At 33.4% G+C, this 27,500-nt stretch overlaps 1 protein-coding gene across 1 annotated transcript in view; it reads right to left on the reverse strand.

The window, feature by feature from the left end:
• The window catches only part of LRP1B (LDL receptor related protein 1B), a 542,116-nt gene that overhangs the window by 70,931 nt on the left and 443,685 nt on the right, over window positions 1-27,500 (reverse strand). The window contains exons 61-67 of the mRNA XM_084523375.1: window positions 16,749-16,937; window positions 15,440-15,588; window positions 12,391-12,484; window positions 10,614-10,730; window positions 10,326-10,445; window positions 7,763-7,882; window positions 2,967-3,083 (exon numbers count right to left, since the gene is read on the reverse strand). Of these exons, the coding sequence (XP_084379501.1) occupies window positions 2,967-3,083; window positions 7,763-7,882; window positions 10,326-10,445; window positions 10,614-10,730; window positions 12,391-12,484; window positions 15,440-15,588; window positions 16,749-16,937 (906 nt within the window). The remainder of the gene's footprint in view (window positions 1-2,966; window positions 3,084-7,762; window positions 7,883-10,325; window positions 10,446-10,613; window positions 10,731-12,390; window positions 12,485-15,439; window positions 15,589-16,748; window positions 16,938-27,500) is intronic.

Here is a 27,500-nt window from a genome sequence, read left to right on the forward strand (position 1 = left end):
TCTCATGTGTCCTTGTCTAGGTTCCCATTAACATGGCTGTCCTCTCTCTTCCTTGAGCTACTCCTGTCAAACTGCTTCCGATAAGAAGTTGTGGGAATGGGTGTGACATCCTTCACTAGTTTTCTGTCATTTTTTTGAAGGAGCACAACACTTTTGCGTTCATCTATATAAAATGATGTGGTAAGAAGTTCATTAGATAAGAACTACAAAGAAGTAAACAAATAAGCTGGGAAGAATGGTTCACACTGTACATTGTAAGACAAATGCAGGTAAATAACAAAAAGGTCTGGAGATGCTATGCCAGAAACACAGTCTTAACAGACATATCTCTTGGCATTATAGCACTAATAATTTTTCACCCCCATGTGTGATATTTTCTAACTCACTCCTTTTTGCTGCTGATAACTTCAGGTTACTATTGTATGTGAAAGTAAATAATATAGATAAATGTACATACTTGAGTTGAATTTCTAAAATTCAATGAATTCATTCTGTATTCTTGAGAAACAGCTCATTTTCTGATATAGCTGCCTGAAAAGTCCTTTGTAAATTCATGTATGCTATGAACAACTTATCATAATGTGCCACGCAATACATTTTGTCAAATTCTTTTGAAGCTCTAATTTAATATATATTTGTTTCACTGCACTTGATTCTATAAGTGGCCAGACAGCCCATAAAGAATTTTCTACATCTATTTTGAACAACTGAACAATATTATGTATTTTCCCAATGCTTCTGAGATTTTGAATTTTACAACTGTGCCAGCATACTGCATTTAATTTAGACAGCAGAATAAGAGATTTAGGAAGAAAACAGAAAGAAAAGTATGCATTTGACAAGCAAAAGAAAAAAAGAATACTGAAAAGCAAACACAAACTACAATTCATCACTACACAAAGATCTGTTTAACACTTACATATTGTAAGGTTTGTTCAGAGAATTTAAACAATTTTAGTTTGATGCACAGGCTGTATCCAGATACTCTCAACTCACTAATTCTGTCCACTACAATTAACTACAGATTTCCTTATCTGAAAGTCTAGAGAACAGCCAGGAATGGAGTATATAACTTAGGTATTGATGTGAACACAAAGATGGGAAGCTTAATAAATACATTTATATATATATATATATATATATGTATAATCTTTATTTAATATATTATATAATTATTTTTTATTTATTTTTATATATTTTATATATTTATTTTTATAATATATATATTATTATTATATATATAATATTTATTTATAAATAAATAAAAAGAAATTGCTGAATAAAATTGCTGAATAATTTCTCCTATATTATTTGAACACTTGTTTTTACAACCTTATTCTATGACAATCTAAACGTTACAGAAGAGAATTATCAGTTCTGGACAATAAATAAATACCACTTCACACATGACAAAATTTCAAGTAAGATGTTTGATACTTATTTTGCAAACAGTAGTAATGTTTAGTGGAGGTGGGCTTTTGTTGTTGTTGTTGTTTTGTTTTCTGTTTTTAATTTCCAACTTTTAAAAAGGTTATCCAGTCACATAGATTAACACTGCTATACCAAATCCGTGTCTTTCTTTGATTTTTACATGAGCATAATAGAAAATAATTTCTTGCTATTTATAATAGAAATGGAAAAATCTCCCCATCACTAATACTCAAATCCAAAATAAAATATCCAGTGAAGCTAAGAAAGCTTTTGTGTGTTGTCAGCAACACCTGCTTCCCTGCCCCATGTCCTGTCCAGGTTTAACAATAAATGGCTCTGAGTGATTACTGAGTCAGATGGCATTTTCCTCTTTAAACGAAGCATTTGCATTTGAAAACTATGGCACCATTGCTTTCAGTAACTCCCCCCTTTTTTTTTTTTTTCCCAAATAGATAGTGATCAAAAGGCATGTAAATCCACTTAAACTTTCAAGCTAAATGAACTCGTCTTCAGACATCCTCTACCTCTGGACAGCATATCTCAAAAGGGAGAAAGGAGCAAACAGCACTTACACACCATGTGAATGCCTATTTTATTAAACATTCTGGCTTTGACAGCATTCTAGACCTCAAAGATGCTAAAAACACATTCAGGATATACAACCAGAGACATGCATTCAAGATTATCTGTACAAAAAGATATTAATTTATTGTATTTCTAAGAACAAAAGAAAAAAGGAACAGAAATAGTTTGCCAAATGAAGAGAAGATGCTTCAGAACTACTGCTGGAATTTCTATATAGACAATATTTATGCTATATAGACAATGATTGCAGGATGAAAGAAACAATTATGAATTTGTCATTGCTTCCTGAGAATCAGATCTAAATAACACACTGAAAGTGATATTACAGAGATTTATTAGGCATTGGAGTTCCTAATGGGTGGACGAGAATAGATTAACCAAGCTACTTTCAGTAACAAGGTCTACTTTTTGATCTAGTTAAGTATTATAGAAATGGGTTACCAAAGGCACAAAACGCGGCAAATCATCTAAACAATATACAGAAAGTGATGGGCAGATAGTGTATGATCAAAAAATTGTTTAACAAGTTGTTAACAGTATTATTATTATTGTTATTATTAAACAGTAATTGTTTATTGTTAAACAGTATTTCTCACTGAGTATGTTTTATGTTTCTTATATAGAGATAATAAACATGAAACGTAAGAGTAACTGACAAAGGTAAGCTAATTCTGACACTAATTATTGTGAGTTCATCGGGTTATTGACAACTCACAATTCAGACTTTTTTTTTCTTTTGTAGCTCTCAGAGAATTGCAGATCTTTAAGAATGAATAAAATTGGAAAATTTCAGCAAGAGACATTTTCGATTCTGGTTTACTAATTTTCAGTGGATCAGATGGCATTGTAAGAAAGCACATATGTGCAATTTATCCAAATTAAAAAAAATACTCTTACATGTTAAACTGACTGTACTCATTGTAACATGCACGTCGGTAAAAGTTACTTACTACAGTTCTCTTCGTCAGAATTATCACCACAATCATTTTGACTGTCACATCTCCAATGATCTGGAATACAGTTGTTGTTTTTGCACTGGAATTCATGAGGCCCACACGTTTTTTTATCTGTAATTAGGATGAATATCATTTATATCACTGCAGAGTCAAAAGTGGAAAAATTGCTGACACAACATTACTAAACACCTTTCAGAAGGAGCAACCTAAAAACTTAAAAAGTTATTTTCAGAACTAATTTATTTGTCATATCACATTCTTTAAAAAATTCTTTATTCACTCTTACCAAAAGAGATATACTTACAAATTTGATGATAAAATTAAAATACACACTGTAAAAAACTCTCATTTGAAATAGGAAATGTGAAATTTAGAAGTGATGAACAGATTAGCTTGGAGGGGTTAACAATTGAATCTCAAAAAACACATTGACTTTTCCTTGAATTTTACTATAAGATTGCTCTACAAAAGATCAGATCACAGTAAACTACTTTTTTTAAAAAATGTACATAATACATATTTCTCAACAGCTATGTTTGCATGCAATTATTTAAGACTAATCAAACGTAACAAAAAACTTTGCATTTTGCTTTGTGTTTTCACCTTTTGTTGTCTTGGACTGAAAGTCTGCTTACACAGAGGAAAACAAGCACATAATGCTAAACTGAAATTAAATTTCTTCGTGCAGTAAATTCTCAATGAGATTTCCTGTTTACAGAATAGGCAAAACCTACTGGGGATGCGTGAACACTCTGAACTACTCCAGCAAGAAGGATTTGCATCTGCGTTTTATTTTTTTATCTCACTGTGATGATATTTCAACAGAAATTTCTTAAATTTCCATTCAGCTATTTCATAACTTCCCAGATCAAACTTCATGTTGCTATTATGACAACTTGATAAATTCTAATAACTGACAGAACAAAAGAGAATTAGCTTAAGTCAACCTGATTTTTCTGCCTCTGAAATAGAAAGGATGATGTCCCAAATTAGAGATATTACAATTGATGCCATGGCCCAAACTGCTGCTTTTTGTAGTTTGATTTAGGTGTGGTTCTGGAACTAGAGATATAGAGCAAAAAAAAATACCTGAATATCAAAAAGGTGGCGGCAAACAGCGGCATAGCTCCTCACACTCACAAATTTGTTAATTAAAGTACTACCTCTTGCATTTGTTCCCCATTCTCTGCCAACTTCAAGACTTTAAACAGTTTTCTCAAAAAGTACTTCTTATGATGTTTGTCAAGATGACAGAAGTAATTCATAGATAGTTACTGATAGTTCAGTCATGATATTTCAAATACTTACATGGGCAAACACTTTTAACTTTTTAGCTTTTAACAATGGCAAAAAACTTTTAACATTATAAAACATAAAAAATGAGAAAAATAAAAACCAGAACTCTTGTATTTGCATCTGTAGCTTTGTAAAAGGTGGTTTCAAATCAGAAACCCATCCTACACATTAAAGTACTTCTAGTAAACTTTATAATCCCACACTACATATCTTCCCCCAAAATGAGTCCTAAAGATTACTCACAGATCATATACTATTTGTTCTTCCACATTGGGCAGACACACAAAGATCTAATCAGTAATACACGGAACACAGAGATAACATCCTTTCTTTTCAGCCACCTGCTAGGTTGAAGACAATGTGCAAGATATCTTTTCTTATTCTTTATAAAGAATCACCTAGTTCTCAAGAATGCTGAATACATTTTCTATGACTGCCTCTTTACACTTTTGTAGAAAGACTGGATTTTATTTTAATTTTAATATCCTTATGTGTATTCTAAATGTATGAGTACTGATAGAATATTAATCTTTCTTCTTCCTAATTTATCTAAAACAAACAATAATTTAACTCTTTCCTTTACAAAATACTTTTTATATCTGCAAAGCTTTCTTCACTTGAGAAATCTGAAAGCTTTATTATTCCTTTGGGTTGATTCTGGTCTCTTATAGCAGCTTACAGTTGACATGTCTTATGGACCAGATTTCTTGTTTTTTCTTTCCTTCTTCACATTAATGAGAGCTCAGGAAAACACTAGGACAATGGAACTAAGATATAACAAAGAGAAATATTTGGGAAAGTTGTGTAGCAAATATATGATCTTGCAGAAAGAGCGATTTATTCAGCTCAAAAGAGCTGTATACATACAGCCTTGTATACATACAAGCACATTGATACCAATACCAATGAAATAAAACCAAAATTTTGCCATTAACTGCATTACACTGCAGTTTTGGGGATTCACCATCAGGAAAAACAAACAAACAAAACAAAACAAAACAAACCACTTATGCTCTCTAGGCTAAAAAGCAAAGTAATATTTAAAAAAGGAGGAAGCAGAAAACAAATCATACTAACATTGACACATTATGCGAATAGAAACCTTAAATACACGTAACCTTTAAAGCAGATTACAATCACTTTCCAACACTGAACACAGCTTTCTTCATATTCTAACCCCAAAAGGGCCTTTTACGATGTAAAGGAGTAAAGTTGTGAGTAAGGATTACCATAATTTAATGGCTTCTTTTAATGCAGGCATGAATTAACTTTACCTATTGTTCTTTGAAAAACACCACATGCTCATTAATAAGCATGCATTTCCTAACTACTTTAATTGTCTGAGTTGAAAATGAACCATAGAAGACTAAATACATTCAGAACAATTCTAACAAATTCACTCAATATAGTATCTCCAATAACATATGGTAGTAAACGTTTACTAAGCAATATATACATGACTATGGGGCACTTAAGCAAAGAAGAAATTACCCTTTATGCAAGTTTTGCATTGCAAGCATTTTAAAAATGAACTATAAATGATAACAAATTAGTATTAGCACCAACATATGCATATCTTTATTACACTCAACTTCTAGCTTCATAATTTAATTTCCCCACAGTTTGTTCATGAAAATAGCCATCTTTAAATACATTAAAAAACAAATAAACAAAAGCACAGATGACCAAATCTTGTTCTAGCTAGTGATATAACAAGATCATTTAAACATATTTCAAATCCTAAAAATAAAGAAAACTTTAAAATGTGATTAAAGCCATCTTGTTCTTGCATATGTTTACTTACTAGATGAGTGTGCATAACAATCACGACTGGCATAGAGATTGTGAGTAGGGATATTTTTTTTCCTTCTGATCCAACGCAAAAAGTAATGTTCAGCTATCAAATTTAAAATAAAAAGGGCAGTTTTTTTGCACAGAGGTTCTTTCTGTTATCTTTCTATTGGCTTTTGGCAATGATGAATCACAATGACTTAATTTTTTTTCCTGTTCAATATTAGTGGTTTTTTTTCCCCTTAATTTTCCTTTTTTTTTTTTTTTTTTTTCTTCCCTGCTCTGCTTTCAAATTTTGTGTTTTGCATATATTATTATATGAACCTTTTTAAGATACTTTGTTCCATATCAGTTGGGCTTGAATGGGTTACTCAGAAATATGAATCCACAGTTTGGCAGCTGGGAATGCCCTTTGTGAGTGCAGTTCTTGCACTGACATCTATCACACACACAGAATCACACAGAATTTTCTAGGTTGGAAGAGACCTCAAGGTCATCGAGTCCAACCTCCAACCTAACGCTAACAGCCCTCCACTAAACCATATCCCTAAGCTCTACATCTAAACGTCTTTTGAAGACTTCCAGGGATGGTGACTCCACCACTTCCCTGGGCAGCCTGTTCCAGTGCCTCACAACCCTTTCAGTGAAGAAGTTCTTCCTAACATCTAGCCTAAAACTCCCCTGGCTCAACTTAAACCCATTCCCCCTCGTCCTGTCACCAGGCACGTGGGAGAACAGGCCTACCCCCACCTCGCTACAGCCTCCCTTGAGGTACCTAAAAAGAGCGATAAGGTCGCCCCTGAGCCTCCTCTTCTCCAGGCTGAACAAGCCCAGCTCCCTCAGCCGCTCCTCGTAGGACTTGTTCTCCAGGCCCCTCACCAGCTTCCTTCATCTTGCCTGTAGATGATCTGCTTTCTCAAACTACCAGATTTAAGTACAAAAACTTTATAAGTATCAGAGGTTCTTGGAGAAGTTCTATGGGGTTGCTGAGTTTGTGGGATTGTGTGATAGGATGTGTGTCTCACTGAAGCACGCAGACAGAAGCAAAAGTTGGTCATGTCAAACTGCAGTCTGCTCTGGATCCTTCTGTCCAGCCAGTCTTAACATCTAATTCTCCACTGAAGAGACTTCTGTCGACAAACATTTAAGTCAACTTCATACTGGTCTTTATTCTGAGTTACATTTCCCAGTATATCTCACAACACTGTGACTCTTGTTGCATGGAATAAAGTAATTCTTTTATTACAAGATGTTTTTGCTACATTGAGTGTCTTTCTTACTCCAAAATAAAAAGGTGATGCAGAAATTATACCGAATAATCTACTCAAACTATACAGTAGATTATAGCAAATTATGACATTTTTTACTGTTTATTAATCATAAAAACAATAAAGTATGCAGAATAAATTGATAAAAAGTGGATAATTCTTTAAGAAAAATCAAGAACATCATTATATTCCAGATGAGATACTACTACTTTATTGGCTGGAGCTATAAATTAGTATAATAGAAAGTACACAGTTTAATTATCCAACAAGAATTGTACGAGACAGACAAAGCTATCATACCAGATAGGTACTACCATACATTGAAAGAGAACATGTTAAATTAAATCCTTATATACTTTTGCTAGTTTTTTCAACAATGTCAAGCTACAGTCATACTCAAAACAGTCATATATTCTAAACCAGTGTCATGCTTACCACAGTTAGCTTCATCTGATCCATCAGCACAATCTGGGTCTTCATCACATACCCACAGTTTAGAAATGCAATGTTTAGTTGTTTTACATTGGAAATGGTCTGGAGAACAACTGTTTTCAGCTTAAAAAAAAAAAAAAAAAAAAAAAAAAAAAAGGATTTAAAAATTAAATCAAGAAGTTTCTTATATTCCAAACACTTTTTGTACGTAAAGTTAAAAAAAAAAAAAAAGTAACTTCCGTAAGAAAACAGTATTCAGGTTTACATTTTTTATAATTTCATCTTCTTTTTTTATTATTTTACACACAATAGCAAGATCTAAGCAAGAATTTAGAATACAAAAACATCCTCAAAATAAAAACATCCTGAGTGCACTTGTGGATTCCTTCTTCTATCCAAGCAGTTGCACACTGCAACCATCAAGAGCCTTTCACAGAGATTCCTCCTCATGAAAAGTTACTTGCTTTGCTGATTTGTTTCTTACAGCATTCAGCTCCACAGACTAAGAGGAAAGTGAAGTTCCTGCCTTAAACCAAGAATCTGCTTTCAAGCCAGCGTGGGTGGAATGCTACTTTAAATTCATGTAGTGAAACATGACTCTACATCAATTTATGCCAGATCTTACTATTTCTTAAACTCATAACTGAAAGTATAAAGGCAAGATGAAGGACATATACCTGGACTGGACTGTGAACCAGTTATTTGAGACCAGATTCATAAGGATTTCTTTAGAGATAAGTATATGTAGCAGAACCTCTAAACTTTCTTAAATTGAACAGAACATAGGTGGAAAACAGCATGTCCTATTCTTTGATAACATTATCCAACATGAATACTTGTCCCACTTTTACCTAGTGAACTCCACAAAATTTTTAACCAACTTTTTTCAACAAACATGTTGAAAAACAACTTGCTCCTTGGCACCAATGTAATACCACTGATATTGATATAACAAGGAGACATGCTTGTTTCCTTCAAGGGTTTAGCAAAATGAAAAAACAAAACAAAACGAAAACAACAATAAACATGTGTTTGCTAAAATATAATATCAATATTATAAAAGATAATAACAACTATTACCTGTCTTGTGACAGGAACCCAAATCACCCTGAACTTTGAGGCAGACTTAACCCTCCCACAACCCTCCCACTTTGGGTAGTCTCTCCCAAAAGAGAAACTTGAAGAGTTTTCAGAAGCCATAAACTAGATTTTATTAGAATATAAACTAGCACACTTAGCTTTCTTAAAAGAGAAGCTCATAATGTCTAGGTAAGACAACAGTGTTTTTATTGTATTTTATTTTATTTTTTAAGTGAACCCTTAAATGAACCCTTCCAGCCCCCTAACTCACGCCTTTGCAGGTGGGTTGATAGCTGATTTTCAGACAATTCAAAAGCTTGCTTAGTATCACAGCAGACTGTCCTATCCCATCCTAGTGGAAAACATTCCAAGGAACTCACTGCTGATCCTGACCCTATTCCTACCAAATCCTTGAGCACGGCTGTGCTGTGGACTCTACTGCTCTGATTTCATTTTGTCAGGTTCACCTCATGGTTTTGAGAACCTTTCATGTAACATGTGCAGATCTTTGTAACAAAGAGAGCAATCTCCCTTATCTTTTGCAGGTACTTACCTGACTCCACTTAATCTGTTTTTAAAGAAATGTGACATGCAAACCAACATAATAATATTGTTAGAGGCTACAGCTCTGCTGCATTGTTTGGAAGATGCCATTAAACATGATAATTAACAAAGCCTTTGTATCCTTAGCAACCCTTCCCTTGGAGAAGGACATGTTCTTTCAGAAATGCAAACTTTGAGAAAACTAATTCTGAAAATAGGAATAAGCACTTTAGATCATCTGTAGATCTGAATAATGAACTGAGTGAAGGACAGAGATGTATTTGAAGTCAACAACATCGTTTTAATTGTAGAATGATCAAAGATACTACCTATTCAATACATTTCCATTCTAAAACTGAAAATACTTTCTCTATTTGTCTCTGAGAAATATGGAGTGAAACTGAATTTACTGAAAGATGTATAAAAAGATGAGTAAATGGAGAGTTGCATAGATAAATTAATGAAGTCCCCGTAGAAAAGGGAATTGAAAAGGTAGAGAACTATACCAATGAAAACGGATATAGAAGGAGCTATGGATCTACATAATTTCCAATAAAAGAAGAAAAGTATTTTTCCCTTTAAATGTGTTGCCACAAGCCACGGCAGATGAAAGCCTCAAGAATATGAGTCATTTGTGAGGTGGTTAAGAGTAAAATGGATATTTCAGCCTAAGTCAGAAACCCAATTAAATGCTTGAAATTAATTTATTTACACACCCCTTTTCTTTGAAATGACTTTTAAAAATGAAGTTAATAAATGACATTTTACTTTGTTCTCTTGTATATAAAGCATTGTACGTTAAACAATCCAGTGCATTAGCTGTTGTCCATGTTCCTCACATTATTTTGCAGAGGACATTAACATTATTTTACATATTTTATTTCAGCTTCTGGTTTAAAATCAGCTACAGTTGTCAGAACAAAATTTTCTAAACATAACTTACGGCAGTCTCTTTCATCTTCTTCATCACCACAGTCATCCTGTCCATTGCATCGCAGATTTATTGGAATACACTTCTGATTCTTTGTGCACTTAAACTGACCTGACAGACACACATGTGTGTCTGGAATTTGAAAGAGTAAAAAATATTAAGTTAAAGAGATTAAAAGTTAAAGATCAGAAAATTTAAAGATTCAAAGTTAAAATAAAAATACAAATAACTTTCTTGATAGCTTGGCATTTATACCAGTTTAGCATGTTTCTGAAGTCTTTAATACATACAGTCACCTACCACAGTTCAGTTCATCAGAATTGTCCCCACAATCATTCTCTCCATCACAGATAAAAGCTGGAAGAGCACAAAGTCCAGTTCCACACTGAAAACGTCCTGGCTGACATCTGAATTCAGCTGGAGGAAAAAAAATGCTTATTAATACTGTTGGAGGAATGATAAAGTGTCAATAGTGTTGTTCTTTCTCAACAGAGCTATCAAAAGTATTTGTGAACATTGTATTTTACATTCAATGTTCACAATTTTACAGTCAAATATAAATCTAAGTAGATAATAGCAAATAAAATGTATGTGTACTACTGTAAAATAGATTTCAAAGTGCGAGATTTTACATTCACGTAACTGTATTTATAATTTCCAAATGATATGTTTATCATTACAATGCTCTACAGGTTGTTTATTAATAGTTCAACAGAAACTCGCAATTTAGGATATAAACATTTCAGTTCGAGTGTGCATTTCAGAAATTTACTATCTAACTCTAATTCCACAACCCATGAGTCTACCACTGCTTTTTCTTATAGCCACTGCCATTTGTGTGAATGAGCAATTATGCACTTCTATTGCACTATTTTCTATAAACAGATTGTAGCTAAAAATGTTAATCTTACGTACAATGACTATATATGTTAAGGTTTGCTTCAAAGGCCTTTGCAGCAGAAAAAGAGAACTAATAGCATTGTAAAAGAAATGGATTAGAGATTTCAGTACACAAAATTCAATGAGCTGTTACTTATCTGGGAGACTCTGTAACACATAGCAGAGTTTTTTATGTTTATAAGCTTGAGGGAAGAATACAATAATATTTTATGTAGATTAATATAATAGAGTTTTATGTAGATTAATTTAATAGTATTAAAGAAGTTAGTGACTGGGACTGAGAACACAGCATCATTAATAGACATTACTCTTCAGGAATCTAGTACACTAGACAGGTACTTTTCTAACAAGTAAACCAGCAGCCAGCTGCGATCACAGCAACCATCCTTTGGGATGCTGAAACAATCATCCTTATTGACTTCCAGCTATTCAATGGGAGAGTACTACAGTAATCTGCTATTTGGACTATGGGAGGCTATTGAGAAATATCACAGAATCACAGAATTTCTAGGTTATTTCTAGATATTAAAGAGGACCGGCATCTTTTATAGTGTGTCAGATATCCTTTATAGTGTGTTAGATATCCTGCATCTTTTGTAGTGTGTCAGTTACACAGGGTGCATGAAAAATGTTCACTGCATAAAACCATTCAGACTGCTGGTGAAATTCAGCTCACTAACCTTTTCTTTGACAAAGTTTATAAAATTATAAAATGAAAATGTTTATATAAAACATATCATGCAAAATAAACAGAATCTTAGTTGGAGTCACATCGAAAACATTGCTGTTTCAGGAAATTGCACTAAATGATACCTTGAAGCTAAACCTGTATAATTGCAATAAAACATAATCTAATGAAAATTACTATATCACATTTCTATTGCAAAAATAGAACAATTAAATTCAGCAAAAATTTAGATGGAATCGAGTAAAAAGGAAAAATGTGTTCTTATAATTTTCCAAAGAGATACTTAGTAGTCATGAGTTAATGAAAATCTTATACAGCCTGACAGATAAGACTCTATGCCCTTTCTAAATCTGACAGAGACCAAGGAAAACAAAACAGTTCTGCAAACAAAAGCTTTCAAAGGAAATCCTCTTCCTAACATTTATAAAGCATTATATTTGATTTGGACTCTACTGACAAAACTGAGTTCCAAATGTAGAATGCACTTACGGCATTCCTTGGGCTCATCAGAGCCATCTCCACAGTCGTCAACAGTGTCACATTTCCACCAGAATGGAATACATTTGTCAGTTTTGCAACGGAACTGTAAAAGGAGAGAAAGAATATGTTGTTGTTTTTTTTTTTTTTTTTTTTTACAGGAACAACATAAACTATAAGAAATCAGATTCATTTGATTAAATCATTGTTCCACTGATAACTTCTGGTTGTTGATTTTATAAAACCTAATTTAAAAAAAAAAAAAAAAGTTTTTGGAGATGTATTGCACTGAGACTTCATCTGACAGAAGTCACTGAGGTTTCAATGACATTGCTACACTCGTAGCTCCGCTGATAAAAAGCAATCACTGCATTTTGCTGCATTCCATGACTTGATCCTTTAAGATCTTATTCAGAACAACCACAAAAACAACATTGTAACTTTGTTTTCACTAGAAGAAAAACACAAACAAAATAAAGGGTAAAAATGATTTGATGCAATCTTCGAGGGCTTATCCTAAAATAAGAGTTATGTTAGGGAGAAAAATCTGAATAGACTATCCGCACCTTTCAACAAATGTTGTGTTTCCTACCTGGTGTCTCTATGAGCACAGAAGAAAATGAAACCAGCAAACATAGAAGTGCAAAACATTTCATTTTCTGTGACAGCATATATATATTTTTTAATTCCTTCATGTTTTAAAAAATATTAATTACTCAATAAAACTGTTTAAGAGGTATATACAACTTGGTACATTAGTTCGGGTTTAATTTGTCTGCCAAGACAGTTCATGGTTTCATTGCCATTTATACATTGAGCAACATAATTCCCATACCACACTGACAGACATGATATACAATTGGTTGGATCTAAATTCAGGCGTATAGAAAAACCAAATTGCTGTATTTTATCCTTCGGTGCATATTGTTGTATACCACTATCAACCTCTACTAGACAAATACATCAGCTCTAGATTTTGTTTCTGTCTAATCCAGTATTTTAAGAGAGTACTTATCTAGATAGGCATACTCTAGGAGGTTATTTAGGAATGGGTGTAAGGCTGTTAATCCGTTCTACAAAGGTATGCATAGCAGGGTAGTTCAGCAGAAGGCCTCCTGGTGTAGGAAACCAACAGAAACTCAGACAACTCTCATTCTTATTACTTTCTATTTGCTAGCTTGGCCTTTTTACTGCCTCATTGTTTTAAAGTATCAGCCACACTGCTCACCACAAGGCACCTCAAGCCATTAAACTGACAACATAAATTTAATTCCAAGAAATGGGTACTAACTTAGATATTTTTACACTCTGCATGGAAATACTTATGATCCCTTCTAAATCTGGGATCTAATCACTTAGTTAAACTGGGGGTCAGATTCATGTAGGTGTGTGTGGAATTACCTTAAATGGCCTTCTAAAGTCTGATGTATCTTGTAGTGAATAAGTTCTTACATCAGATTAGCCATCAAAAGACATCTGAATGTCTGCCCGTGTGTAAAATGAGTTAGTGTATCAGCCATCCAACTGCTTCAGAAATGGTTAACAGTAGATGTGTTTTCATGAGTGATTACATCATCAGAATAGCTATAATTTTACAACAAAATCTGAAAATCTTTACTGAGCAAAGTATGTTTTTGCCACAGACCTCTGCATCTGATGCCATCAGGCTGACAAATTATCAGAGTAAACAGATTTCAGAGTTAGAAGAAAATGACTAATAACCAACATCAACTTGTAGTTGTATTTCTGCAAGCAACTCCTTGAATATAACCCCTCTCTCCCTCCTAAGGAATGCAGAAGTGGTAAAATATTACTTTTGGAGGATCCAAAATACAACACTATCCTTCAAATCAGATTATTAATTAATAATTTAGAAAGGAGCCACTCGATCAACTGTTAGCATGTAAGTAAAATTAAAACAAACAAACAAAATACAAAATAGAAAGTGCCTTTTTATTTTAATAAAATTAATTTGAGAAGGTGAATATATGTGGAAAAAAGATTAGGTAAAAAATTCTTCATTTTCTTTTTTTTCTTTCTTTTTGCTCACCACTTAATGGGAAGTGACAGACAGACAATCTAAACATAAAAGATGCAGTGAACAAAATAAAACCACAGAAAGCACTGCGTTATGGTAACAGAGGAAGACAGTGGGAAGGAATCTTAACAATATTACTTGAATGAACTTGTACATCATTATAAAATGATGAAGATAAATTGAAGATGACCACTGGTCCTTCAAAATGAAGAGTAAAACCCTTTCCTTATTGAATATGGACAAAATGCATCATGATGTGTAATGTTGTAAAGTCATTAGCACACATATAACGAAACTCAGCTACTAGAAAAATTAAAGCTTTTAAAGGCCATATGTACTATTACAATCAACCAAACTAATTGAGTAGAACAGTCCAAAGCCTTTTATCAAACTGGTTCTCTTGTGAGAAATAAATCAGTATGTTCCAGTTAATCTAACTTAAATCTTAAGAAAATTAATTTATTTCAAGTCATAGGGAATCCATCTCCCATAAATAATTCAATGTTTTAATTGATACAATTTTTAAGTAATTGTGCATTTTACCATTTTTATGTATCTTGTATCTTGTATTTGTGTAAAGTTTGTTCATGAATGAATACCCTCAAACCACTTTGTAATTTTATCATTCATGTTTTATATACACATATATATATAAAACATATGTATATATGTGTGTATATATATATATATATATATATTTCAAAGCAATGTTTATGGGTTTAGTACCTGTATTTGCTCTAATGACTGGAAGAAACATCCACATTTGACAAGGAGCAAGCTCTGTGCTCTCCAGAAAACAAAAAAAAAAACAAAAACAAAACAAACAAACAAAAGCATTTGAAAGTAAATCTATTTTCAACTAATAATCTTGAAGATTAAGCACTTTAAATGCACCCATGAGTTTCCTAGTCTTCAGGTCCTTTGACTGCTGCTTCCACATTTCATGGACACCAACCCTTGTTATTTAAAATGAGGTGAAAACACAGTAAAATGCAACTCTTCTCTACATACATATACACTTACCTGACTGGCAGTGCAGTTCGATAAACATGTCTTGTTATCTGCAGCAAGGTAAAAGTTAGTGGGACAGGCACAAGTATGCATCTTGTCAGGGGCTAGAAGGCATAAATGACTGCAACCACCATTGTTTAGTGTGCACAGATGTTTAGACACTGTGAACAGAATAGGAAAGGTATACAGAGACTATTATTTCAGTTTACTTCAGAGTACCTGCTTTATAGAAGAAAAATGTATTACACACTTCAATTTTAAAAAGGAATGGTTCATATAAAAATCCTTTTCCTTTTGTCTTTAAGCTATTCTTTTTTGTATGCAACAATTAGTTATTACTAAGGATATACATTCAATAAACAAAAACATTATAAAAGAACAAAAATAGATAATGAGATAAAAAATTAGCTAATCTAGATCAAGTACCAAATTGTATTTAGGCGGAATTCAAAGACATAGACAACAGGAGACAAAACACAATCATAATACCTATATTTTCTGTCATTTTCTCAGTACAACAGGTTTCTAAACAACAGTATTATTCTGCATTATTAACACTCTCCCACTCTTGCAATAATAACACTAAATGTATTCATAACATAATGCTCTGATCTTGGTAACTGTTAGCTTGGACTCTAATGTAATTTAACCATCCTGTACTTCCAATGATTAACTATAAAGCTATTTCATCACTGAACAAGACCTATCGCATTCATTTAATACCAGATATACTTAGAACTCAGAATCACAGAATCACAGAATTTCTAGGTTGGAAGAGACCTCAAGATCATGGAGTCCAACCTCTGACCTAACGCTAACAGTCCCCACTAAACCACATCCCTAAGCTCTACATCTAAACGTCTTTTGAAGACTTCCAGGGATGGTGACTCCACCACCTCCCTGGGCAGCCTGTTCCAATGCCTAACAACCCTTTCAGTAAAGAAGTTCCTCCTAACATCCAACCTAAAACTCCCCTGGCGCAACTTAAGCCCATTCCCCCTCGTCCTGTCACCAGGCACGTGGGAGAACAGGCCAACCCCCACCTCGCTACAGCCTCCCTTGAGGTACCTATAGAGAGCGATAAGGTCGCCCCTGAGCCTCCTCTTCTCCAGGCTGAACAAGCCCAGCTCCCTCAGCCGCTCATTGATCACAGATCTATATTTTAAAAACTATTGAAACTTTTGAAAATTTCTAAAATTCAGAATAAAACAGAAATAAAAAATAAATCATTGCAGCTAAATAATTTTCAATTAATTCAGCAACTGGCTGCTTACTAAGTGAAACACATGTACATGCTGCATGGAAAACATAGAATAATTACCATCAGGTTGTCTATAAGAATGATACACCTGGATGTCTGTTATGGTGTGCCAGGAATTAATCAGTGACAGTCTGTTTAATCCAGAGGTTTTGTGGGCACGGCTGAGTGATTTGGTTTTCCCGTCTGTCCAGTAGATGTAGTCTTCAAACAATGTTAGTGCAATCACCCCTGGAATATCTTGATTAGGGACTGTAAGAAGAGATGCTAAGATTAATGTTCACTCTTGGAAGACTGCCAGCTAAAATATTCCATACTGAATGGGTTGACAGATACAACTGCTATATAATGTCTTGAGAATAATTATCATGACAATATGTCAAGCCTAAAGGGTTCTTTATTACCAGTTACGAGAAAGATGGATGAGGTATGTGAGCTCTGCTTGCTTGGAATTAGTTGGCCCAATCAGTGTTAAAGAAATGAAAGAATTCCAGTCAACAAAAATCACCTCCAGTTTCTAAACCAATTACATGTTAAGTTGTAAAGTCGTATGTAACATAATTTTAACTTAACCTATTTTTTACAGAAGACCAGTATTCATTTGCTGTCTTAGGAGAATAAAAGTTATTAGAAAATACCCAAAATACAAAGCATACATCCTCAGATGCATTTAATTTAACACAATTTAAGGCAATTATTATTATTTCATTTTGGCAAAATATGCTGACAAGTGAGACAGGGGGAAAAAAAAAACAATTTATTAAACATAACAGTAAGAGGGCATATTGTTTATTCCTAGCATAACCAACCATACAGTAAAAAAAAAAAAAAAAAAAAAAAAAAAAAAAAAAAAGATACAACAAAGTAATAATACCCCATTGTTATAATATCACAAAATTATAAGTCAACATCACTTAAAAAGATGAAAGAACAAAAGGAAGAAAAAAAGCTTTGGAGTGTTCTTTATCCTACTGTATACTTGGACTATTTGTTCTTGGTAAACATAAAAAAAAAAGGTAGAATTCAGCTTATTTATAAACTGTATGTAACTCTAATCATAAATGTCACAGGAAACATCTAACCATAATGTTCAATTTGTGTATTATAGTCTTTTATCACCAAGTCATTCTATTACTGATAGAGCTAAAAAGGCAAATTAGAGAAGCCAAGTCTGTTATTTTAAGCAACATATTCTTAACACATTTACCTCGTTTTCTTAGATGAATATAGCTTCATCTTTCTACATGGAATGTGCTTAAGTTTGGTGGATCCTAAATTCCCACTGGAACATTTTATAGTTTACTGACAACTGATGACCAATACTTGAATAAGAACTTAGCAAATGTACTTTTGTGTACAACAGTCTTTCCTATATAGTGAACACCAGCATAAAGTATGTTGACTTTTGGTCCTGAAAACCTTGCTTTTTAGACTTGAAATTATTTTCCTTTCTTGTATGTTTACACATTCCATAACCATCATACTGAAACAATGATACTCTTACAAGGAGCTTCATAACATTTCTGCGAAATCAGTCAAATTGCATTCATATAAAAATATCTCAGTTTTGGCATGTATTACATACACAGCATTGGCATGGTTCTCTATATAGTACAGTGTCCCCAAGAAAAGCTCTTATTATTTCCCTTATTAGTAAAATCACATTATGAAAAGGGTGTCTACAAAATGGAAGTGAGTCACTCTCCATGTCGATTGTTGCTATCCCATTTCTCTTAGCAAGGAAGGAAAGAATTCTTGAAGAATCATTATTTTCAGCTTTACCACCAAAATAACAAGACAAGTAAAAGAAAGCAAAAACACAGAAATTATAAGCACAGGTATTTCCATCATACTGTTTATCTTCCTCAGGCTGACATTTGCTAACCAATGGACTGATCAAAATATATTGCAAGAAAAACATCCAAGACTCAGGAAAACTCCAGTAGGGTTTGTCTGTCTACTGGAGAACCTATAAGCATTATTATCAAATTGTACCAGCTACTTGCACGTTAATTTTGCCCTGACTCTGCTCTGGTGTGAACTAAGTAATTCACTATGTGGGGAAAATAGGGGAAGGCTAGACAACAATACAAAGCTTCACCCTAGATGTAGTACAGTGTGTGGGAGAATCTCCAGTACTGAAAACATTGGAGTTTTCACATAACCCTAACACATAACCCTACATCTAGGCACAACAGAGACTAAGCAGTCAAATGCTATTTTTTTTAAATGTTCTTTCACTTAACAGAAGTTTTTTTTCCACTTAAGATTTTCCTTGAATCTTGAGAGATTCTTCAAGCTTTGCACACACCTTTAATAATACTGAGTTCAGCTTAGTACTGTTCCAGAAAAGGCATGCATCACTAATTTTAAATAAAAAAGTGAATGATCTATAAAATGCCTTAGCATAATTATTAATTGGGAATACTAATTGCCATATCCTACTCTTACAGACAGATTACTGTAATTAATTAAGGAAGCATAGAATTTAAACATTCATGTCAGTTGGAATAAGGAAATTACAATTCTGAAATATGAGTTAATCAAAATCTGTGTACACACATGCTACATGGAAGAAACATCTTTCGGTTTTTCAAATTTTACGTATGTTTTTATTCAATATTTATTTATTCAATATTCATTTATTCATTAGTATTTGCTATTGAAAGTTTCTTATAGCCTCTGCGTCATATGGTTCTGTCACTGAAGAAAAAAAATAAAAGACAAGCAGAAAACAGGTTCATCTGCAAAACTGCAGAAAATTCCCCACTGATCTTAAAGGATAGTTTCTAATGAGAAATGCAGACCAGACTGGCAGAAGAAGCTGGAAGGAACTGCAGAAAGAGAAGCTGCTACTTGTAAAACCTTGGACTGTAAAACCCTGAAGCTATTCACAAAGCCATTTATCTTGCTTTTACTTGAGTTCTGAAAACATATCTTTTCATATAAATTATGACCCTTTCTGTTACTTTTGACATCAAATTAAAGATGTCAAAGATATCACTGCAGCCTTTCTAAATTAATAAATAAATAAATAAATGTTGTTGCCTTTGTCTGTATTCTCTTATTCTGATCACAGTTAGGATTAAAATCAGAACAAATGGGCATGTAAAAGCCTTAATGCACATAAAGAGAATTTACTTAAGACAATTATCTTGATGTGGTCTTCTGTAACACTCGCCAGTAATGAAAGATACCTGTAGCATTCATCTTGTCTTTGACCATCCAGTAATTATAAATAAACATCATATACTGAGTACAGATATATAAGCAAATGCTTACTTTCCTTTCTATGTATATCTGTGGGTTGTCATAATGACACACAATCCATTCAGAAATCCGTGTACACAATTCATCTTAGCTTCAATGGATTATGCATACATCAGAATCCAGATGAAACTTCATATGCATGATCTAAAAAACATTCAGGAGAATAACATACTGTTTCAATTCTCTTATCGTGCCTTATTAATAGGGAACCTAAGTAAAATGTGTAGCGTAAGATGCTAACTACTACAGTTAGAGCACTGCACTTCAGAAAACAACTGACTGATGCAAGTAAATTTTTCCTTGACCTTTTTCTAAAGATAATTCTGTAAGCACCATGTTTAGAAACTTGTCTTCCATAAAATATCTTAAGATCATAAACCAGAATAGACAATAGAATGTAGCAGGTATTATATAATCTATTTATATTCTTTAAAAGAAGCATGATGCAGTGTATCTTTCTAAAAAATGGATTTTGCACAGAGGTCAAAAAATGAAACTGTCAGGGACTTAATCACTCTCATGTTAGGGTTGTATTTTGCTGCTGTTATTTCTGACAGAATTACTGAATACTCCAGAATAACTGATCATGAAATAAGAATGGATGCTGCATCCAATCAGCAATGAAGGAATGTGAGTCTCTTGAGAGTAGTTCAGTTTGAATATTTGACATGTTGGGTGAGAAACTGAAGCCCCCACAAAACAAAGCACCCTTTTTTCACCAATGCTGCTGATGAGTACACATTCATATCAGCCACTTATTGTGGAAGCTTTCTCTTTGAGAAGAACTGCTTTTCCAACTGAGTATAGAATTGAGCTCATATATTTTAATGAAAGAACTTAGAAATAATTCTGTACGAAGATGGACTTACAAGTTCACTCCTGAGCTCAGCCACACCTGCATGTAGGAGGTGTACAGGACAGCAGGACCATTCCATGGGAACCATGTGGCCAAGCCACACTGAACCCTAAAGCTGTGAAAGGACTGATGGCATGATGATTCCAACTGCTGAGCAGGAAGTCAACCTACCAAATACTGATCCAAAGAAAATAATGAAATAGTACTATAAACAACTCACTTGGTCTGAGAATTTTTTAACCCTTGAGTAACTTCATAATTTTAATGGGATTCTCTGTTAAAGTCAAGATTTCATAAAGTGATGTTCATAAGACATTTGATCGAAGTCAGGACCTTGCATCATTTATGTCTCTAAAAGACCTAAGTTTTGTGACTATGAAGTTTGGAGAAGTCACAAAAATAAAAGATAATAATAATATAAAAACACAGAGAAGCAATGAAAGGACTATTTTATTTAACATAATATGTCAACGTGTTAAATAAAATAGTACAAACAAAAAAATGTAAATAAATATATATATATAAAGTAAAATATATAGGAAGTAAATACAGTATCAATGGATGGAATTATATCATATAAATTTTATTCCAAGCTGATTGTAAAAAGTAATGTATTTTCTTTCAGTTGGTACATCTGTAAAGACTGAGGAAAGGTTTTATTTAAAAAAAAGCACAAAAAACAAACAAACAAACACAAAAAACAGATATTTAATAGCAGTTAATTCTGATTTCTTTCACTGCTTGAGGCATAGTACTATCATAGTTCTCTCATATCCCAAGACAGGGGTGTTGGAACTAGTTGATCCTTAAAGTCCCTTCCAAACCAAACCATCCTATGATTCCACAGCCAAATATTACTTTGCTTCATTCCTTCATCGTTTGATATATTATAAATAATGGAACATCAGAACTGTTGACACCTAGTAAATAGGCTATAAAATCTAGTTTGTATTAACTGTGAATGACAATAAAATGTGATATAATTTTAATGTCGTTTTTTTTGATGCAACAGTAAAATAGTCCTTCATGTTTGTTCTTTGCCTCTGGGGACATCAGCATTCCAAGTTTTCCAAAATCTGAGGCAGTGACAACTGTTGATTTATCATAAATGTATGTAGTTGAAGAAACACGCATTGTCTTTTTTTGTTCTTTTACTTCCAGAGAACTTCAGTTACATTACTGTTCTACCTCTTCATAAATGGCATATATTATTTACATGTTGCAATACTAATTACAAGTCTCAGAGCATACATTACAGAGTGAACCATATTTTTAAACAAGAGAGCAAGACTAATTGCCCTCCTTTCTTTAGCAAGCACTGTGAAGATGGACTACTTTCTGCATAATCAGAGTAAAACCAGGTCAGAGTCATAACAGGTAAGTACTTCTACCTTCCCTGCATCTCCTATTTTAGACCATTTAATCAAGATGTCTACTTGTCAGCCCATCAGTATGGAAGTAATACACTCTGTTATGCACAACTTCTTTAACAACTATGAGGGACAAAAAATGCAGAATGCAAAATCACCATTCTAAGCCATTTGGGAGGAAAACTGCAAATGAAATTTGTTTTTGATTCTTTTTCCTACCACAGCCTTGCTCCATATTACGAATGGCTGATTCCCTTGCAATACCTTCCTTTTCTAACAGGACTTCTGCTGCTCTTCTCTATTAGGATTTGATCTTATACAGAAATAATGAATTCTCTTGTAGTGGGAGAAACTGCTAATTTCAGGTAGTGCTTAACCAAACAGGGAAAAAAAGAAAAACAAACAAACAAACAAACAAACAAAGATGAGAAATTTGATGAGAAGTGAAGCCAGTAAATAGAAGGAACGCACAAGCCTATCAGAAAGCTGCAGGAAACTGGAAGAAGAAATATAGGTAGATAGTAAAAGAGAAAAAAAAAAGAGGGGGGGAGGTTTGCAACACATCAGAAGTGGTGGAGAAAAGGAAACGATTAAAAACTTGAACACAAAAAATGACAATAGATAACATAATAAAGAGAGATAAAGAGCTGCATGAACTTAAGGGAAGAAGAGACACATAACTCCACAAGAGGATACGTGATTCTGCAGACCTTAGAATCACGTAACTGACTTCCTCTTACATTTTGCACTAGTTTTGACTCAAGAATATAAATGAATATGCTCTATGTCATATCTGTGATAAAATGTCTACTTTTTTTCTTGTTTGAACAATGTTTCCTTCTATTTTCTGAGTACCCATAAGAACAGAAAGCATACATTTGATTTCAGGGGTGAAAATAGCATCATCCAGGATGTTTTAACTACAGACTTCAATCACTATACTGAAGGAGCCATACAGAAGTGAACATTAAATTATTTCCAAAAGTAAAAGCAAATACTTTACTAACTAAAGTGAACAAAAGATGTCTCATTGCCAGCTGGTAAAATCATTTCATAATCACTATTACTAAATGGACATTTTCTGTTAAAAAAGAAACATGTCAAAGTCACTGAACAGGAAAAAACAAAACAAAACAAACAAATACAGGATATATAGATTAATTCTAGCAATTGAAATCATTTCACAGATACATATATCCAAAGGCATTTTCAGAATGATATTACTGAGATTTTTACTAACATCACGCATATGCACACATACTCCTTTTTGTAAATATAACATATACATCACACCAGCATGCTGGATAAGTGTGGAAGATTCAAGTACTTGCACTAAATGGTAGTATGCCTTGCCAGTCAAAAAATGTAACTAAAACAGTGAAAATGGAGATTATTTCAATATCATAAACCCACACAAAAATTGCCAGGTGTCCCAAAACTACTATCACAAAAGAAGCAGGAAATCTGGACAGATAAATAAATCTAAACATCTTAAAATACCAATGTATCTGTGGCATTAAGGCTGACTATTAGGTATGACTTACAATGATACCATGAGCAGAGATTAATAAATTTTTAAAAATATGCTTATAAAATCAGTTGATCAAATGTAGGACTGAAATATTGTACTGTCCAACTTTAAAATGTTTTACGGCTTTTTTTGATTTCGATGTGAGCAGTTATTTACATGCCACTGCCACCCTTTAGCTGTAAAGTACAGAGTAGTATGCTATCACAACAATGCTTAAATCATTCTCAAATACATACTAGTCACAATTAGAGCAGAAAGATACATAATGTGCTAATGAATTTCAGTTTTCAGATTTATAGAGACCACTTATGTGCCTACCACTCTTAACACCTGGAGACCCACGTATTGCTGCAGTTTCAATATTCATCCCCACTCTGCCTCTCAAGCACTCCTTCCACCACCTTTGCTTCCCCCATGCTCCTGCCCAGATTCTCCCCTGCTGTCATCTAACTTCGAGTACATAAACTGCTAAGCCCCTTTTGTTTATCTCATTTATCTTCCACCACATGTAAATGAGCTATTCAACATTCTTCACCTTTCTTCATTGAGAACAGATGGCTACCTCCCCTTTTTGATTGCTTTGATATCAACAAGGAGAGACACCATGACTTAAGAAAAACATAAGAAAAACTGAGTTTTATGTTCTCTGTTCTATGTTCTTGCTTTCTGACAGCGATAACTGCATGGAAATTAATGCCAATCCTTTAAAATTGGTGATGAAGTATATCCAGCACATATGGAAACTTCGCTGACTTCACCAGTAAATGTCCATTAAGATTTTAATGAGTATGTAGAAAAAATATTTTCAGAGGCTTATAATATAATGAAATTTTGGCGTATTATCACAGGAACAACAGAAGATATAGAAACCAACCCATTGGCAATCTTCATAACCTGGGTTCCATAAACTGGAGACTGGAACCTGAGAGTAATCTAACTATGTGAAGTAACTTTAATGTAAGAGAACCTGTATATTTTTCCTGAATATTATCCTTTGAAAGTGATAGAACACAATACAATAAAATACTCAGATTTAGGAAGACATATGAATTGGAGATTTTTACCTGAACAATTACGAAAACTATGACTTATTATGAGTTTGTGCTAACAACAGATGCAGCTAACACCAGATGTGGTTATAACAAGCAATTCCATAGATGCCACAAAAGCTGGAAGAAAATTTTTCCAATATCAGAACTACAGTTTATCTGCTGTTAAAGTTTCTTTCCACACTTTTCTAATTTTTCATCTATTTAAACTGCAGTTTAAATCTGAAATGAATTGATTTCTGTAGTGTTAGGACAATTCCATAAACAAATGGATTTACTCTGCTGTAATATTCAGGTGGAAGAGTTTAGACTTAGACACAAATGTTCTATTTCTACCTACAAAGCCCCCAAAATTAGTAATTCTTGAAATTACAGAGGCTAAAATTAAAAGAAAAAAAAAAAAAAAGTTAGCATCCCCCAAAGCTTTTTACTTAATACCATAAAACTTGCACATATTTAGACACAATAAAGTTTGTAAACACTCAGGTAGAAACCAGTTCTGAAGACAAGGATTTTTCAATTTAAGATAATATAGAAAAGTTTCTGTCTGATAACTATATTACAGCTAACAAAGTAATTTCTAAATACACAGTTCATTTAAAGGCTTAGCACATTTTCATTGCCTCATGTCCCCTGTAAAATGAAGCAATGAAGTGCTTTAAAAACTTTTGTTTTTAGAGTGTAAAACATTAAAAAATTTGGCATGGTTAATTTGCATGTCCTCTGGGCAATGGGAACCAAAAGCAGCTGTTAAGTCTGACAAATTCTTATTTTTATTTTTTTTTAAAGCTCACAGAAGTAAACCAGCTTAGTGCTTAGCCAGATTAGTGCCTCAATGCTTGCTTAATCATTTACTGTGCATAACATTTGTGAATGCTGCAGTGCTAAATTGGCTAAGCTCTAAAGACAGTTTACATAATCACACATTGAACTTCAAATAGATAAGCAAGGTCATTGCTACCCCTAGCGCCAAGAAGAGTTCCCAAGTAGGGTAAGATTTCTGGCCTAGTTAGCATGTTTTCAAAGTTCTTACTAGGACTCTTGACAGTTATAAAAGTGCCCTGTTCTGTTGAAATGCTGAGGAATTTTACAAGAGGAAAGCAGCAGATGTTCTCTTTTCCTGAAAAATCTTTAAGACTCATAAGAAAGAAATAAAAATACTTGTTGCAAAAAATGTTACCATTATGATCTACATTTCCAAAATACACATAAACTGCAGCTGAATGCAAAAACAATCGTTAGTTTAACAGATACGGTGTCAAAAATTAGCCACAAATTGTTCAATTTCTGTAAGTTTCTTGCACAGACTTTGCAGTTTTCTGTGTTCTATCTCATACAAAAAGTATCTCTTTATGATATATATTCAGATCTATGCATTCTAATGTAAGACTTATTTGGTGGATATTGTGAGGTCTTTCTGTCATTCTCTGATAATTTCCATACCAGGTCATTTAAGATTCAAAAAACATATTTTCAGAAAAAACTCAGAGCAAACTAGCTCTATCCTCAAAGGTCAGAGAAGCAGGTAAAAAAATACATAGCTTATGCTACTTAGCTCACAACAACTAGCACTTCAGATTGCATTGCTCACATGATTCCCATTCAGACTTTATCTGCTGCATGAGTATGTATTTTATGCTCATCGTATCTGTGCCTTTATCCTTCTTCTGAAGGATATGAAAATACGAAGGATAGAGTAAGCTCAAGCATCCATTAGTTAACTTTGACAATAAAAAGTGTCTCAGAACGACAGAAGAAAAATAGACCATGAAATCCATGTGAACAATGCATCTTCAAGAAATACAGTTATCACAAGCTATGAAACAGATCTTTCTTATTTAAGTGCTCATTGACAGAGATTGCAGTTTCTTGTATCAAAAAGCTAGAAGCGATCATTAAGTTTTGTTTCCTCTAAATCTCAACCGCAGAACTTCCTCAGGTTTCCCTTATTAAGGCAATTCATTTGTAATGGTTAAAAGTTTTCCAGAAATGTTTCTTGTCTTGTGTTGAAACATGAAGACATGAAAAATTGATTTGGAAGTTTGTTCTAAAAGAAGCAGGAAAAATATTCTGATTAAATACAAATTGATCATTATGAATTAGCTCTACAAAAATCTCAAAGCACCTTTTAAAACATCTACAGGCATGTTTGATCTACTTCAGATGCCAAGGATTCTATCACTTCTTTGTTAAATACATAGAAAATTTTGTACAACTTGGTTTGATAATTGTATTTTGCGAGAAACACCTGATAACAGAAAGTGACAAACAGTATTAGCTAATGAGAAAATCTTCCACCCACATAATTTAAATACTTCAGGATCTTCCTCTCAAAGCTAAAGTTTCTTCTTGCTTGAATCTCTTACATGTCATCTGTAAGAACCATGTCCTTAAAAGTATTGTAACAGGTTTACATAAAGTCACAGCCACTTATGGAGTTTGCCTCAGACATTTAACTGCTACCAAATTTTTATGAATTTTCATTCCAAAATCATCATAGTAAAAACTTACAGGCCTAACAGCCTACAGAATGTCCAGTAATGCTTGATTCCTAGCACATTTACTTAGGGGGTCAGACATGCTCCTTAAGAAGTCATAAATAGATTCAGCTGTCTAAAACTGGTGGCAGTGTTGTTAGCAGGGAAGCTGCTCTGTACTGCTACCAGCTATAGCTTTGTGACAAATTGCTTCTCCAGTTTCATGCTATCTTCTGGGGAAGAGATCAACTCTGTGAATATA

Source organism: Aythya ferina, assembly GCF_964211825.1.
Source record: "Aythya ferina genome assembly, chromosome: 6".
In the NCBI taxonomy this organism is placed as follows: domain Eukaryota; kingdom Metazoa; phylum Chordata; class Aves; order Anseriformes; family Anatidae; genus Aythya; species Aythya ferina.